The 15,831-nt window shown below is 41.5% G+C and overlaps 1 protein-coding gene across 2 annotated transcripts in view; it reads left to right on the top strand.

Moving 5' to 3' along the window:
- Nucleotides 1-1,003: 1,003 nt before the first annotated feature.
- TDRP (testis development related protein) overlaps nucleotides 1,004-15,831 on the top strand; it is a 28,253-nt gene continuing 13,425 nt past the window's right edge. Inside the window, exons 1-2 of one of the 2 annotated variants that reach the window (XM_086744435.1) lie at nucleotides 1,004-1,310; nucleotides 13,831-13,890. In XM_086744435.1, the coding sequence (XP_086600561.1) occupies nucleotides 1,188-1,310; nucleotides 13,831-13,890 (183 nt within the window). In that variant the 5' untranslated portion in view covers nucleotides 1,004-1,187. The remainder of the gene's footprint in view (nucleotides 1,311-13,830; nucleotides 13,891-15,831) is intronic. The other variant, XM_086744436.1, reaches the window with a different exon arrangement.

Here is a 15,831-nt window from a genome sequence, read left to right as displayed (position 1 = left end):
TTATGGACAAGTATGCTAGCACGTCTGTTTGAAAACAAAGACCACGAAAGATATCAGCTGGTACATAGGGGGTTATATCTGGACCATTCAGCCACCAAACTGGGACCTACTGGGACGCACTGGACTCCAGCCGCACAGACCAGACCTTTCCGCTCTGGCTGCAGGCCTCCGCTGGGCGAGGGAGGCTGAGGGAGGCAAGAAGGGGAAGGCTTGGCCCAGGCCGTGCGGGGCACTGCCCTTCTCGAGATGGTCCCCAGGCGATCCCTGCGGGAGAGGGGCCGGTGGGCACAGGGGTGGGTACAGGGGTGGGTACAGTGGGACCCTCTGAGTGTCAGGGCACCGCGTGGGTGCCGTTACCCCCAGCACCATGGCCGGGCCCGACTCCGCCTCAGAGGGCCCCGCCATGCCCAGAGGGGCACTGTGCGGCCACTGCTGCCAGGGCGGCGCCCCGCACCGCACCCCCCAGCCTCTCTTCTGGGGGAACCGAGTGGGCCCTCGGCGGGGCCTTGTCTCTGCGGGCCCTCCCGTGCCGGCGGAAGGCTGGGGAGGGGCTCTTCGCCCCCCCCCGCGGCAAGGCCGGGGGTGCTGCCGGGCGCCCGGCGGTCGTGCGGGAGGGCCGACCCCCACACGCAGGGCCCGGCGGGGCGGGCGGCGGCCGCCCGGGCCCGGCGCTGTCAGAGCGCGGCCGGCGCCGCGCCGGTTGCCGTGGTGATGGGAAAGCGCCCCCCTGCCCCCCGCACCCCCGCCCCCGCAAACATGGCAGCGGCGGCACGGCGGCTGCGGGCGGCAGCTCCGGCGGGGAGAGGTGGCAGGTGAGGAGCGGCGCAGCGGGGAGGCGCCGCCCCCGCCCCCTGCCCGCCTCACCGCCGCGGGCGGGACCCTCCCCACAGCCGGTCCCTCAGCCGACAGGGGGGGCGGCGGGGCCGGGGCCGGCAGCAGGCCGGCGGGCGAGGCCAGGCGAGGCGGTCGCGGGGGGCGGGCTCCCGGCACCGCCGGGCAGCGCTCCTCCCTCACTTCTTCCCTCCCGCTCCGGGAGCCCCCGGCGGGGTGACAGCCCGGCCGAACCGAGCCGTGCCCAGCCCAGCCCAGCCGTCCCGGCCGGGGCTGCGGAGCCAGCGCCCGCTCCCGCCTCGGCCCTCTCGCCGCCAGGACGAAGAGAGGCGGGAGCCGCCACCCCCGCGCCCGCCATGTGGAAGCTGAACAAGAGCAGCAAAGTTCTGCTGGACGACTCGCCCGAGGAGGAGGAGACGCGGCCCCGCGGGCCCCCGCCCGCCGCCGCCTGCGCCGCCGCCGCCTTCGCGGCCCCCCAGGTAGGACCGCGGAGCCCGGAGCCCGGCGGCCGCGGGTGGGGGGAGGGGAGCCCGGCGGGGCCCGGGGAGGGGTCGTGCGGCTCGGCCCCGCTGCCTGCTGCCGCTGCCCTCCTCTCCGGCGGCATGAGTAATCACTTTTCCCACTCCTGGACCTGCCGGCAGGCTGGCCGAGGTGGGAGAAGGGGGTGTTTGCGCCGGGTGCGCCGCTGTCACACGGATTTTTGGGGTGCTGGCTGGTCTGCCCTCCTCGGTTTTCTTCCAGCAGCCGGCCTCCGGCATTGCTGGGACTCGCTCTCCTTCACTCCAGTGGCTTCATATCGCAGGGTCTTTTCTCTCCCAGCCCTAGGCAGGGGCACTGCAACCCATCTTTTAAGCACAGCACATTAAACAGTGATTTGTAAGAACATAAGCTTCATTTGCAGATGTGTGCGCGTTTGTGTAGAGCGCTGACTTTTTGGCAGGATTGCTTTTTCTATAGTTTCAGTAATGGTAGCTGGTTATCTCTAAATAGCCGCAATCTTATTTGAAAGCTTTCATTGTTAAATGATAAGTTAAATACCATCAGTGACCTTCTCAAAGTACTGGTCGCCTAACAAATACAGCCTGAAAGGAAGGGTATCAGTTGAGTTATCAGGCAAAACAACTAAAAGAATGTTTGTTGACTTGCTTTGAAAAACTTGATAACAATTAAGCATCAGTCCAGGTCAGAAGCTGGCCGGTACCACTGCTCAGTTGCTGAACTGATCTTTTGTTCCACAGAGTACCTTTAGATGTTGTATGAGAGGTTGCAGGGGACCTGCATATCTAAAGCAGGCAGTTGCCCGGGGCTGCAAACTGGTAAGGTTTGTATTCAAAAGAAGGTACAAAACCCCACCCAGCTTCCTGCTCTATGGCTGTCTTGCCTACCTTGCTGGAAGAGCTGGAGTGCATCTGGATAATCAGTCTTACGCTTGAGTTTCTGGTTGGCAACTGCTATGGGTTGTCAACATGCGTGGCTACTGCTGAAGAGCAGCCTTTCACAATCGCAGTGGTTATTCCCTCCATCTTCCAGTAGCCAAAATCGCCAATCTCCTCCCCAGTTCAGCCTTGCCTTGTCGTGTCCCCTGCACAGTGAACAGAAGAGCCCCTAGACCTTGCTGCGCTGTTTACAGCAGCTGTGAAGGTGCATATGAGTGAAGAGGATCTTCTGTGGGAGAGGAAGAGCTATGTCTCATTTTGGATACCCCCTTCAGGGGATAAAGGGGGATTGTGGGGTTGGAGGGGACCTGAAGTATCTCATACAACATCTAAGCTCTCCCTCCTACAGTTTCTATCCTCAGGTGCTTGGAATCTTCCAGTATTTTCACTAAGCTGCTGGCTTGTGCTATCCACAGCCCTCTTAAACCTGCTTACCTCCTGAAGCCCTCCTTGGACACCAAAGGTTACTGAAAGTTTCCAGTCAATGCCATTGACTATTCGCTGTTTCTCTTCTCTATCACACGTGCTCCAGAGTCCCTCTGAGGCTCCTCAACTTAGCCTCTCAGTCAGAAGATGATCCTTAAGACTTGTGTCTTGAAAATTCTTCTATTATTTTGTCCTCTACTTTAGCAACAGAGGTTGGAGTGGGTGTTTTTTATTTGTTTATCTAGTGGTTTTTTTGGTCCTGTCCAATGTCTTTACTATCCTGAGCTTCTGTTCCATTAGTGGCAGTCTCAAGTTGCAATGGTGATGATGATTTCTGGTGCAAATCTGGTTTGCCGTTCTCATCAGTTTTAAGAAAATTCCTTTCCAACTCTCACAGTGTTTATTACCAATGACACTGGAATAAAAGATGCTTTTTTTTGGTATTGGAAGTGGCAGGGGAAAAATAAATTATTCTAAGGCACTAAATAAAATAATCTTGAAGACAGAGAATTCAGAGAAGTTAGCAAGGCTGTAGTGTAACTTGGCAAAGAAACTGGAGCGAAGACCATAACCTATTAATTGTTTTGCCTGTTAAAATCAAGAAGATTTGACAAGTGGGGGAAAGAACCTCAACATTTCTCCCCTGGCTCCAAACATTTACATGTAGTTGTTTTAGAGTTTGTGTACACTTTTAGGGAGGATAGACTGTATGGAAAACTATGACCACCTGATAACACTGTAATTCTCATGATCTGTCAAAGGCAGCTTCTAGGTCAGCCATAGGAACAGTCTAAAACATAGCTCAGACAGGTGTCAAGGAGAAAGCGTGAGGAAACTGAATGCGCTTGGTCAGCTTGTTACAGCTGATCTGGTTCAAGGGCCTTGCTTTTAGTCTTTGATATTTTTGATGTTTTATCAGAACTGGTTCTTGCTCCAAATGATGTGATCGCAAGGGAATGAAATCCAGCGATGTGTAGGGGAATATGGTAATGATCTGCACTTCCTTACTGCTGTGTCCTGACCCACGTCTCCCAAGCCCCTGACTTTGGAGGACAGTAGCACCACCAGAGCTTGGAGGAGTTACAGGGACAGTTCTCTTGGCACCTTAGATGTGCTTGAAAAAGTCTTGGTCTTCCTCAGCCTCTGCTCTTTTAAAGTTGTCGTGGTACAACGTGCTTAAGCTGTGAATGAAGGATTATCTTATCAAGAAGAAGAGAATCCAGGACTTTCCTGATTTTCTGTTTTGAGAGCAAAAATCTATATAATTTGTTTGAGTGCTTTTTAGTAAACTAAGAAAGCCCAGCATTAGATTTTGTTGAGAAGTTTACTGTTAGACTTCACTTCCTCTAGGTTCTTTTCTGATACGTTATTTGGTAAAAGAAAAGATGAACCGTAGTCATCACATTTTCACTTTGATTTATGATATATTATTTTCCCCAACAACTATCTTTTGTCTTTATTTTAATTTTTAATGGACAAGCAGGAAGAAAATCCTTAAGCTTCTACCATTCATGCTATAAATAATTCTGAAACTTTCTACTTCAAAGAAAAGAAATTGGTAGTTGCATCTGTGTCGTTAAGCAGACCAGGTTGAAAGTATTCCACTGTAATGAAATCTTGGTGCTGTATGTTGTTTCTTCAAAGCTGCGAAAAAGTAAAGGAGTTCTCACTGTGCAACCTAATAATTAGGACATTGCAGTAGCAAACAGCGACAAAGAATTAGGCTGCTATAAGTTAAAAAAAAAAAAAAAGACAAACCAAAAAACGTTTATCCCTCTACAGAGGTTTTAATGATCCTATTTAGATATGGAAGCCTGATCTGGGTGTACTCAAGTGGACATTTGAATCTGTAGAAGTTCATAGTTCTTAAATATAAAAGCTTAGTTTGATCTAAAAAGAGAAGTTTTGACAGTTCTGGTTTTGTGGAATACAAAATGGTTTGATATAGTTCCAGAAGAGAACAAAAACAAATTTTAGAACATGAAAATTGCAATGGGAGGGAATTGTCAGCCTCTGGCCGCTTACTAGCAAAAGCTTCTGCATACATTCAAGTACTTTGAATTGTTACCACTTATCTCAGGAAACACCTTACTATTTTAAATAAGAAGGCAAGTACATTTTGAAACAGTACTTGTGTAAATAAATGTGTGGATTATTGTATATTTTTTTTTTTAGACCAGACAGTTTCAGACTGAATCTCAGAAGTTAACTTTAATTTATGCTTTGAAAGTGCTTTATTGGCTAAAGTTACAATTAATACATGAAGGCAACTTAACACATGTAAATAGTACAGAAGTATAAACTGAAATTATTGTGCTTTTTGTGTGTCTCTCTCAAAATATGCTAGAAATGTACAGTGATGCATGCCAAACTTGCATTCAGTTTGTGATATAGTCATTATGTTTCAGACTGTAGTTATATTTTTGGAAAGGGGAAAATGTTGGGTTTTGGTTTCTGGAAGGCAATGTTTCAGCCATCATGCTACGTTCTCCTTGATTCAAGCCTGCTATCATCGAATCAGTTCTCAGAGATGTCAATGCTGCATCGATACCACATGTAACTCTGACGTAAAATGGCGCTCAGCTTTAAAATGCATCTATATATTAGGGTAGTGGCTGGGTGTCAGGCTGACCTATATTATCTTCCGCAACTTTCTTTCATGCAAAAATATAGCAGATCCTTACCCTTGATCTGTTCTCCCAGATTGTATTTTGTTTATGTTCAAAGAGAGTATGTGCAAAAAGAGAGTATGTTTTATGCTGAATTTTGTTTGGACTTGCTCACTGGATGTTTTGAAGTTGGCTACACAGAATTTTAGTTATCTATTTTAATGAAGATGTTTTAAGTCTCTGGTACCTTTTTAATACTGGCTTTTATCTTGGAATGAGTCAAACTCAGACAAGCCCTGCAGGAACGGGTGGGAGCTGAGCAGCATTTCTTATGTTCTCCTAATACGTTGAATAAGGGTATTTTTAATTAAAAAATAAAGCAGTCAATGTTAATCCACCTAATGCCTTTCCTTCACTTTCTAACCATTTCAGAGTGTCTCAGGCTTTGCCTGCAGTACTCTTATAATTCCTTCATACCTTCTCCTCTCTGCTAGCCTGTTTTTTTTTTTTTTTTTTTCCTTTCATCAGAGTTGTTCTTCTGACATTCCAGTGACGTTTTCCTGGCTAAAATCCATCACCTGTATTCTGTCATCGTTCTTGAACATCAGATTGTGGGACTGACGGCGAATACTTCCCTGAGCCCTTCCTTGGCCTGCCTTTCTTGCTTTTCCTCCTTGTCACATTTATCTTTCAGCAGCTTCTTGAGCGGGTCCTGTTTCTTTCTCACACTCTTCCTGGAGCTCTACAGAGCTGATGGTGTCTTTTGGGGCTTTAGGCTTGCTTTTTTAAAATCCTTTTAATTTCTGAGGTGCTTCACTTCCTGATTTATACCATCATTTTTATGTAGTTGACCCAGATCAGGTCATCTTCTCACGTCTTGCCCTGCTCTGTTGGTTTATTCTGACCCTTAGAAGTCCTACAAAGCGCGTATTGTCTGGTTGGTCTCCTGGTATAGACATCAGTATCTATCCTTTTCTTTCAGTCAAGCCTGTAAGCTGAAGGTTGTCAGTGGTTTTTATCTATTGTGCAAAAGAGAATGTGTCCAATACTTCACTGCTATTTCTTCCATAAAGTCCAGGTCTACTTTTCTTTTTTTTAAAATATTATTTCTCTTTCTGTCTAGACAGCTGAAATTCTTGTGCAGACCCTCACTTCCAGTTCCGATGGTGATTACTTCCTCTGCAGCTTCTAATACCTACGCTGTGTTTCCCCATCCCCATGTCCCTGCAAATCCCATTGCTGATATTAAAGTCGTTGCTTATGACATAAACTTTAAGTTCTCCTCATCCTTCGTTTTCTGTTTCTTTAGCTGGTCTCCCTTTGTTTCTGAACGTTTACATTTAAATCTCTGTCCTTGCCTTCAAGGTTTTTCTTAGTACATCCCCTTCCCCTCCCCGGTTTGTCATTTTTATCGCTCGTTGTATCTTTCCCCCAGCCAGTTCTGCTTTGCCGGCTCAGATGGCCTGGGTTTGCCAGCAGCCTTGCCAGTCTTCCTCCCCTCCAGCCTAATACAGAATTCTCCCCTTTCACTGATCCGCAAACCCACTATCTTCTCCTCCACATCATTGCCTAAGACCCACTTTCCCTAAGCTATTTGTTCTATATTCATGGGCTTTTGCGGGGTTTCTGGAGCCGTACTCCTAGCAAATCCAGCACTTGCTACCATTAACACACAAATGAAAATATATTGCTTTTTGATAAATAATTAATCATTTTAATCTATTTAATTATTTACTGGTAAAATAAGTTTTTTTTTTTTTTTCCTCCCTTTTATGAAAACTATTTGCCAGATGATGTGAGGACATCCATAATGTAAGTAAAGTCATTAGAAGTTACTGACCAGTTTACCTGGTAGACTGTCTTTGGGTTCTGTCATAATCAGAGGTACATTTTCAACAATTTTTGCTGATGGTTCTTTGTGAGGAGCTCCAGGACACATCTGTGTGATCACTGCAAGTGCTGATAAAAGCTGCGTGTCAAAAGGAAGTGGTGCATGTGCTGGTGAGCACTATAACAAAAAATAATGCATTCAACCTGTTTTGCAGAAACTATACTATGAAAATATTACTATTACTCACACAAGAACTTTTCTAAAGATACATAATTTAGTTGCAAACACAATGACTGGATAAAAATTGTGTGTCAGCTACTGTCTTTTGAATTAGTATCCATTGGTTTGTTTTCCAGATCAAAAAAAAGCAAATATGAACTTATAGTATGGATAAATTGTTAAGATGGATTTTCAGTCACAAATGTCATCAAAATTGAAAATTTCACTGGAAGTGAATTGTCTCAGCAGTTGAAGTCAAACTGATTATTTGACCTTCTTACTTTGTTTCAGCTTTGACACTGGTGGTATTTTGATGTTAATTCCACTATTTCAGTTTCTTGAAGTATATTTGAAATATTGTAAATTTGGCAAAATTAAATTCTAATGAGCTGAGATTTTAAAATATTTTCAAGGTGTTTAAACTTTAATAACAGTCTTCCAAAAATATTTCAGAGAAGTAAAGTCTGAGTAAGATTTATTATAACCATGTACTGTAGAGATGTGCAATAATGTGAACAATTAATAGGATAACCTTGTGCATTGATGTAAAAACAGAGAGCGTACGAATCTGGTGTTCTGATGTTTCTCTTTGTAAGGTCAATAAAAAGCAGAACTACAAAAGTATCCCTGTGTAAATAGTTACATTCTGAAATTAATCATCTTCAGTCCATTTGTACATTTATATTCATTGTCAGTAAAAACGTGGAAATAATTTAGATATTCTATTTTAAAGTGTAATGGAATGTGAAGCAATAACTGAAGTGGTTGAATGAAACAGAATTTGTGAAAATGCTAAACAAGTTCTTGACAGCTCTGGATGCTGAAGGCAAAAGCATCATATTAATTTGAATTAATTCAGTACTAGTAATAATCTGAAAGGTGAAAGCATAGGAAGACTGTTTGTCATCTTCCAGTCAGTCTGGTGAATAATAGGTAGTTGTGAAAGGCTGGGGCCTAGAAGACGGAAGCATTTTCAAATACATTGGAGGAGTTGTCAGCTGTATCTGAAATAGTCACCTGGACTTTTTAAAGTCAGTGGAGTGAAATAAGTTCTTCTAGAAATGCTCTGATGAATTGTATTGTAGAAGAATATTTCAAGATTAATGTTATCTACTAAATATATCCAAGATTAAACTACAATTTTTAACATGCTTAGATTTTTACATTTTCCTTTTCTTTATAGACAAAGTATTTCCATTTTTGCCAGACACTGGCAGAGGAAACTTGCACGATAGGAGTCACTGTCACTACTGAGTCACAGTGGCATTTAAAATGATTTATTGTCATAATGCAGAAGTTTTGCTAAGTGTTGTGAGCAATCTGGAGTGGAAAAGTATTTTCTATAGAAGAGAAAAATGAGTCTAAAATACCGAAGTACTCTTGAGCATGAGCAGACCTTAGAAATGCCTAGGTTAATATTTTTCATTGGTGATATTAATAGGAAATTTTTCAATTTTACACTGCCTGCCCAGATGGCTAGTTTGGTTCACTCATTTGCCTTAGGGACATAAAAATGGAAGACTGAGATCTAGCAGTTGATTAAATATGGGCAAGACTAATGAAATGATCTTGATCTCAGTCTGGGCTACCTTGGCTGGAAGGGAGCAGAGGCAATTCGCTGTTCAGTGTGGGAGTTATGTCTGCTGAGCACATAGCCTCATGTCCAAGAAGAAAGCTATGTATGACTGAGTAAGGCATCCTTTATTCGTTAGAATTGCAAACCTGTTTTTTTTTTTTTCTTAAAGGGCATGTTCAGTTTTGTGTGAGTGTTCAGGTACAGCTCAGTTTTATTTTTCAGCTATGTTAAAAAAATGTCACAAATACTTTAGTTGTTTCAGTGCCTGTTTACATTTGATCACTGTTGCCTCAGTTTTGTGACTCAGAAAGCATATATCCATGCATTGAATTTTTCCAGGTGTATGTTAGAGGTGCAGCAAAGAAAGAGGCCCATTGCCACTCATCTGCTGGTAACTTTCTTCTTACCCATATTTAAGTGCATTTTGCACTGTTTTTGATTCAGTTCTAAAATTAGATAAGCAGAGTGACTTTTGCATTAATGATCTACTTTCGTCTTGTTTGTTTCATTTGACATTATAGCAAGCTCCTACTCAAACCCAAGGAAATGGCTTCTTTTGTGAGCTGTATTTTAAGACGGTGATCTGGCAGTGTGATCTCCTCTTCTGAATCTGGGCTGTTTCTGGTCAGGCTGTGTACATATAGTTGTTCAGCTGTTTGGTTTGTAATCAGTGTTTTGGGAATCTTTCTAATTTCAGAAGTTAGCTTTCAGGTTTGTGATTCCTGAGTGATTTTTAATTTAATTTAATTTTATTTTATTTTTAATCTTCCCCTCTCCTATCATTAAATTATTTAGTAGGGTTTGTGGAATACTGGAAATTGTGTTGAATTCTACCCTGGAGTCTATCTCTTGAGGTGGTGTATGTTTTGGCTTCTTTTCCCACTTAAATTATAAATTTATGGTTCATAATCTAATTTGCACTTACAGGCATTTTCACCTAGACTTCAAATGATGCTCAGTCATTGATGAGATGTGATGCTAGGCAGAGGGGACATAATAGGTCAGTAGAAGGGCGAGAACTTGCCCTGAAAGGACCTACTCTTTGAATAATAGCTTGCTTACTCTTATGTGTGGTTGGCTTTGACAGCTAATGTGTGTACCATAGGAAGGTTCCACAGCTGGGTAGAGAAAATCAATAATACACCATTTTATGTACTAGAGCAAAAGAAGGGCATGTGGGGTGAGATGATGCTATTATTTGCCTTAACTGTTTGATGTCCAGCGTTCCTCATCTTGGCTTGAATTATGAAAGTGAATGATCTAAAAAGACTAATTAATTACTTTACCACAAAGGAAGCTGAGGGAAGTAGATTACAATTTTGATCTCCGTACAAAAAGGTTTGTGTGCTAGTTGAATTAATCCCTTGAGTACCTTATGGTTTGCAGTATGTCCAACAAAAGGGCACTTGTTTCCTTATGAAAACACACTGCGCATACCAACCTTCCCCCGCCAGAACTGGAAGGCTATTCAAGTTGCTGATTGGTGTTTCCCGCTAGTGTTAGCATTTACTCACCTATTAGTTACTAAATACTATAATGTGACCCGTGTTTTTCTTTTAAATGGAAGTAAAAAACAAATTGTCATAACTATAAACCGCTCAGATTAAAATACACTGAAATAATTTGGAAGTGTTATGCAGCATGATAAAGCAAACTCATCTCATTCTTTACATGTAGCTGTACAGTAGATTATCCCCTAAAGAAAATTTGAAAAACCAAATCATGGACTCCCTGATCTTTGTACAGTAATAAAAGTAGAGAGTATATATCAGGAAAGGATGTACTATTGTGTATAACTGAAAAACATAAATTATTCTGTGGGTAACAAGTGAAGATGGGTTGTATATGGCTTCTTGTATTTTCTCCTTGGCTTTCCCAGTGGTGGCACTGGTCCTCTCCCTCTCTCCTCTTTTCTTCTGTCCCTTTTTTTTTTTTTTTTTTTTTTTTTTTTTTTCCCCCCCCAGAATACACAACCCAACCCTACTGCACAGTGCACAGGCTCCTGCGATGTGAGCCATGGCTGGCTCTGAACCCCACCATGTGCTTCTGCACTCTCTTCCTGCCATGGGCCATCAATCTGCTTTTCTCTGCTTTCCCTAGCAATGGCTTTTTCAACAAAATGTTTCAAAGTCTTGTCTCTTTGAGACTGCTACATTGGAACTTACTGGCTAGTTTCAATCAAGAGTTACTGTGAGCAAATGGGATGTACAGGACATCGTGAGCACACCACAGTTGTCCATGTTACTTTTTCTCAGACAGTGTATCTTTAAAGGATGCTATGGATACTTAGAATCACAAAATCATTTAGGTTGGAAAAGACCGTTAAGATCGAGTACAGCTGTAAGTTTAAACACTACCAAATCCACCACTCAACCACGTCTCTAAGCTCCACATCCATCTGTCTTAAATACCTCCAGGGATGGTGACTCCACCACTTCCCTAGGCAGCCTGTTCCAATGCTTGACAACCCTTTTGGTGAAGAACTTTTTCCTAATACCCAATCTAAACCTTCCCTGGTGCAACTTAAGGCCATTTCCTCTTGTCTTGTTACCTGGGAGAAGAGACTCTTGCTACAGCCTCCTTTTGGCCAGTTGTAGAGAGCAATAAGGTCTTCCACCCCAAAAAACCCCCATATTTTAGGTATTGGATTGTCACCAGTTGCTTTCTTGAGGATTTCATATATTTTAATCTTTCCATTTTGAATGTTTTAACTTTCTGTTTGCCTTCTTACCATCAACCTTGACGGCATGAGCATAGTTACTGCAAACTACTGGCTCCTTCTTTATGAGCCAGCACCTTGTATATCTGTGAGTAGTAGCACTGTATCAACACAGAAACACAGCTCTAGCTGTCACACTTTTAAAGAAGCTAATAAATACCTCTTGTCCACTATTTATTGTGAATTACATCTTTTATCAACAATGGTATTAACATTTTATGATGTTGGCTCCCTAGCCACGTGGGGTGCTCATTGCATCTCTCAGTTTTCCCCTAAAAGCTTACACTGTGAAAGTTGCTTTGTGCTCTTGCCTCCTTGTGCTCTGGTTTGCTAGAGGCTGTATGTCTTCACACTTCCATCTTTTCTCTGTAGCAGATCATGAAATCTCTTTGTGCACTTTCATGTGTTCGTTATCCTTCTTAAGATATTTGGAGAGCTGGAAGAATTAAAATGAGGTGTTGTTTCTTTGGAAGGTACTAACAGTGTCTTGTTTGTTCTGGAGACAATACTGTTGGTTGTTGAAACTGGTAGCTCTGCCAGCTCTGGATGCCTGAAATAATTTCTTCTTTTACCATGCTTCCCCTTGAGGCTTTTCTAGTTCTTGTTTGGTGTGGTTTTTTTTTTTTTTTTATAAAAATGTGGAGAAATCAGAGGAAATATTCTCTAGCTCTTACCCTGTGTCCAAGCAGAGATACCACTTAAGTCTAAGGCTTTGCAACCTCATCCAAAAGTTTTGCGAGCTGAGTGTTGAGGAGAAACAAGGAAACTTCTGAAATGGTATGCGTGCAGTGTTTCAGTTTAAAACCTTGCCAATGATCTCTTAATAGGAAAGAAAGGGGGGAAAAAACGGAAAAAGTAATTGAATTTCATTTTAGAGTACTACGCAAATCTTAACTTTACCATTTTTATTATTCCATCGACAATAATATACTCTTGTATTAAAGACAGCTAACTGAAATCTGGAAGTTCAACAACTTGTTAAGATCCACAGGAAGTAATATTTTCATTTGGGGTGATAATAGGAGGTCCTGACTTTGTATTCTGCCCCAACAAGTAAAGCTCGCTATCTACGAATCGTTGTATTTCAACATACGGCTGTTGTGGAACTGTAGGGTGATGGTCTTCATACTGGTTCTAGAAATGCTCCTTACTTCCCCCTTGTCCCTTGTATGATATAAAGTATGGCCTATAAAGTAAATTGAAACATTAGTAGGCAAATAAATATGTTTCAATATTTTAAAAATATATTTCTAAACTATAAATGTAACAGCAAAGATGCATGGGATTTGAAGCTGATGTCAAAGTCAAGCTGATACATCTGGGCCCCCACATGACTAGAAATACCTAGTGCTTCTCATACTTGCATTATATATAGAGCAAAAAAAAAAAAAAGTTTAACATTTTTCTCGTTAAAACACAGACTGATGAAAGTGAAAATTACATAATTTCCATACACTATGCCTCACTTCCTACATCATTCTTTGGCCTCTAAAGTACTCCCAACAATGATCTTACTTGCCCTGTCTTGAAGAGAACATTGATAGTAACAGGATGGCCTGAGCGTACTAAGACACTGGCTTAATTCAGAGACTGACAGAAATGCTACCCTAATAAATTACCTTCACTAGCATCATCAGTACTCTGATTTTCTTCAGAAATCTACTGTTGTAAGTGGAGGGGAAAGGAATGTAGGCAAAAGTCTGTCTTTAAGTTAAGGAAATGTAATACTTTTTAATGTGAAGGAGGAAATAATCTTAGAACATTCCTCTCTCCCAGCCTACAGACAGTGCGTAGACCATAATCTAGTACAGTATTCAGAAAATCAATCTAGATCCCCAAAATACAGACACAATTATTAAGATTTAAATTAAATTTTAAATTTTAATTGTACTAAAATTGTTATAGTGCAAGGTTTTTTTTGATCTCTCTTTGGGGTGTGGGGTTTGATTTTGCCTTTTACTTCTGGTGTGGCATTTTTCATCATTCTAAATAGTTTTGTTCACATTTCTTACTTTAGTAGTGATGTTTGCGTAGTTTTGCATTGTGATCATATTTTGTCAATTCTCTTTTATGATGGGCTGAATAGAATAAAATGTGTCACACTGACTGTCAAACTAAAACTGACTATGGGCCTTTTTTTATCTTTATCCTTTTTCTTTTTTTTTTTTTTTTTTTTTTTTGAGAATAAAGACCAGTTTCTTCATGATGAAGTTTCATCTTCAGTGTCACAACTTGCAACAAAGGTAAATACCTGTTCTTTGGAAGTGTAACATGTTTTATATATATTTCAGTCAATGTATGTTAGGAAGTTTCCTGTTCGTGTACAGCCTGATTAAAGAGGGTAGTTATGTACTTCATTGATGATTTTCTTATTACTTATGGTCATGGGTCACAGGGTTCTCACTGAAGTAATATTAGCAGTGCAGTATTAGAAAGAAAGGAAGCTGCCTTATTTCCTTTCATTATTGGGGAGAGAAAAAGGTATCTTAATTTTTTTTTTCTTCCACATGATAAATATTAAAACACAAAATGAAAATAAAAAGCCACAGGGATAACTGAAGTGAAGTCTAAGGAAGCACTAAATATTAGCTGTAACAAGTGATGAAAACATGAAAAGTAGAAGGGATTTGGGTTATTTATTCCCTTATACGTATCTCAGCTGGCTCTCTGACCACAAGAGGTTAAGGACTTTATCTTATATCTCTTTCAAAAAAGAAAAGTAGGCATACAAGTTAATTTCTTTTACCTTGATACATGTCCAAGAATTTTTTTTTTAATGTTCTTAAAATACATTAGTAGAAGATGAAAGAACTGGAAGTTGTTATGATATGCTAGAGCTTGTTTTGAAATTCCATAGGTATAGAGAAAAGCATTTTAAAATAGTTTCATTAGTGTAATAGAATACTTTACATTAATATGTATAAACTGAACATCTGCTTCTCACTTCTATTTGTTCTACTTCAGATGCAGCATGATTTTCACTGAAAATAGAGGTCAGATGGTACTATACCTTTTTCTACTTTTTAGAAGAAATGTATTCCTTTTTGTGAGGACATAGACTACTGTTTAGTTTATGCCAAATGATGAATGTTTAGGAAAAGAATCTTAAAATTAATTTATTTTATACTGAAGCTTTTTTGCCCCTTACTTAGTCACTCAGGAAGACTTGCTAAGTGTGTGTTTTGACTTAAAAAAAAAAAAAAAGTAATCAGGCAAACCACTGAGCTGCAGTACTTTTGTGTTTTAAATTAAAACACCCCTGTTTTAAAAATGTATTCACAAAAAACCCACCTTATCCTTCTCATCTTCTTTCTTTATTGTTGTTTCTGAAAGCACTGCTGTATTTTATTTGGTGGTTCTGTCATTTTAGAAGCTGTCAGTATAGTGATATTCCAGAAGTTCCAAAATCTTTCGTATGTTAATAAAAGGATGATGAATTATATGTGTGGCCTTTCAGTATGTGCATGTTATGAATAAAACAATCTCCATGTTGAATCACTGTGGTGAAGAACAACAAAGTTCTTGAAGAAAAGGACAGTGGATGAAGGATATGTCTGGACTTCAGGGAGACAGCCTTCATGGTCTCTTAAAGCCTGAATTTTAGGATAGTCCTGATGCCTGTTCACAGAGGAACGCCTTTGACCGAGGTTTGGAGGTGCGAAAGAGGGACCTAGTCCTGGTGGCTGGAAATGCAGGTTGTAAAATGGTCTTGGTTTCTGATCATGCAGGAAGCCGCCCACTTAGCAGTGAGGACAGGCTAACTGCTGTGCTGAAATTTTCTAGTTCCCTCTTTGCAGGTGTAGCTGGCTGAAAAGCCTCGTGGCATCTCAGAGTGAGGAACCGTGAACCCTCTAGTGGTGCTTTGCCAAATGCAGACATCTGGAACCTGCGTTCCCACCATGTCTGGCTCAGCAAAAACTTCATCTACAGTTGTTGTTAGGCCTGCTTTTGAAAAGAGACAAAGAGTTTTGAGAAACAAATAATTTTAATAATGAAATTGGATATATTGGTAGGGCCAAATCCTGGATTTTCAGCTCATGTGTGCCAAAGAATAGCATAACTGTTGGTTAGCACACTAGCAGTTGGTTGAGTTAAGAAGTTCTCCCCCCCTCAATGCTTTGATATCTGGAAGACAAGTTTGGAGGGGGGTTGTTTTTTCACTTTGTTATTTGAGTTCTTGCATG

Source organism: Chlamydotis macqueenii, chromosome 3, assembly GCF_036417535.1.
Source record: "Chlamydotis macqueenii isolate bChlMac1 chromosome 3, bChlMac1.mat, whole genome shotgun sequence".
In the NCBI taxonomy this organism is placed as follows: domain Eukaryota; kingdom Metazoa; phylum Chordata; class Aves; order Otidiformes; family Otididae; genus Chlamydotis; species Chlamydotis macqueenii.
The sequence above is the reverse complement of the archived record's forward strand: the minus strand, read 5'-3'. Positions and strand labels throughout refer to the sequence as shown.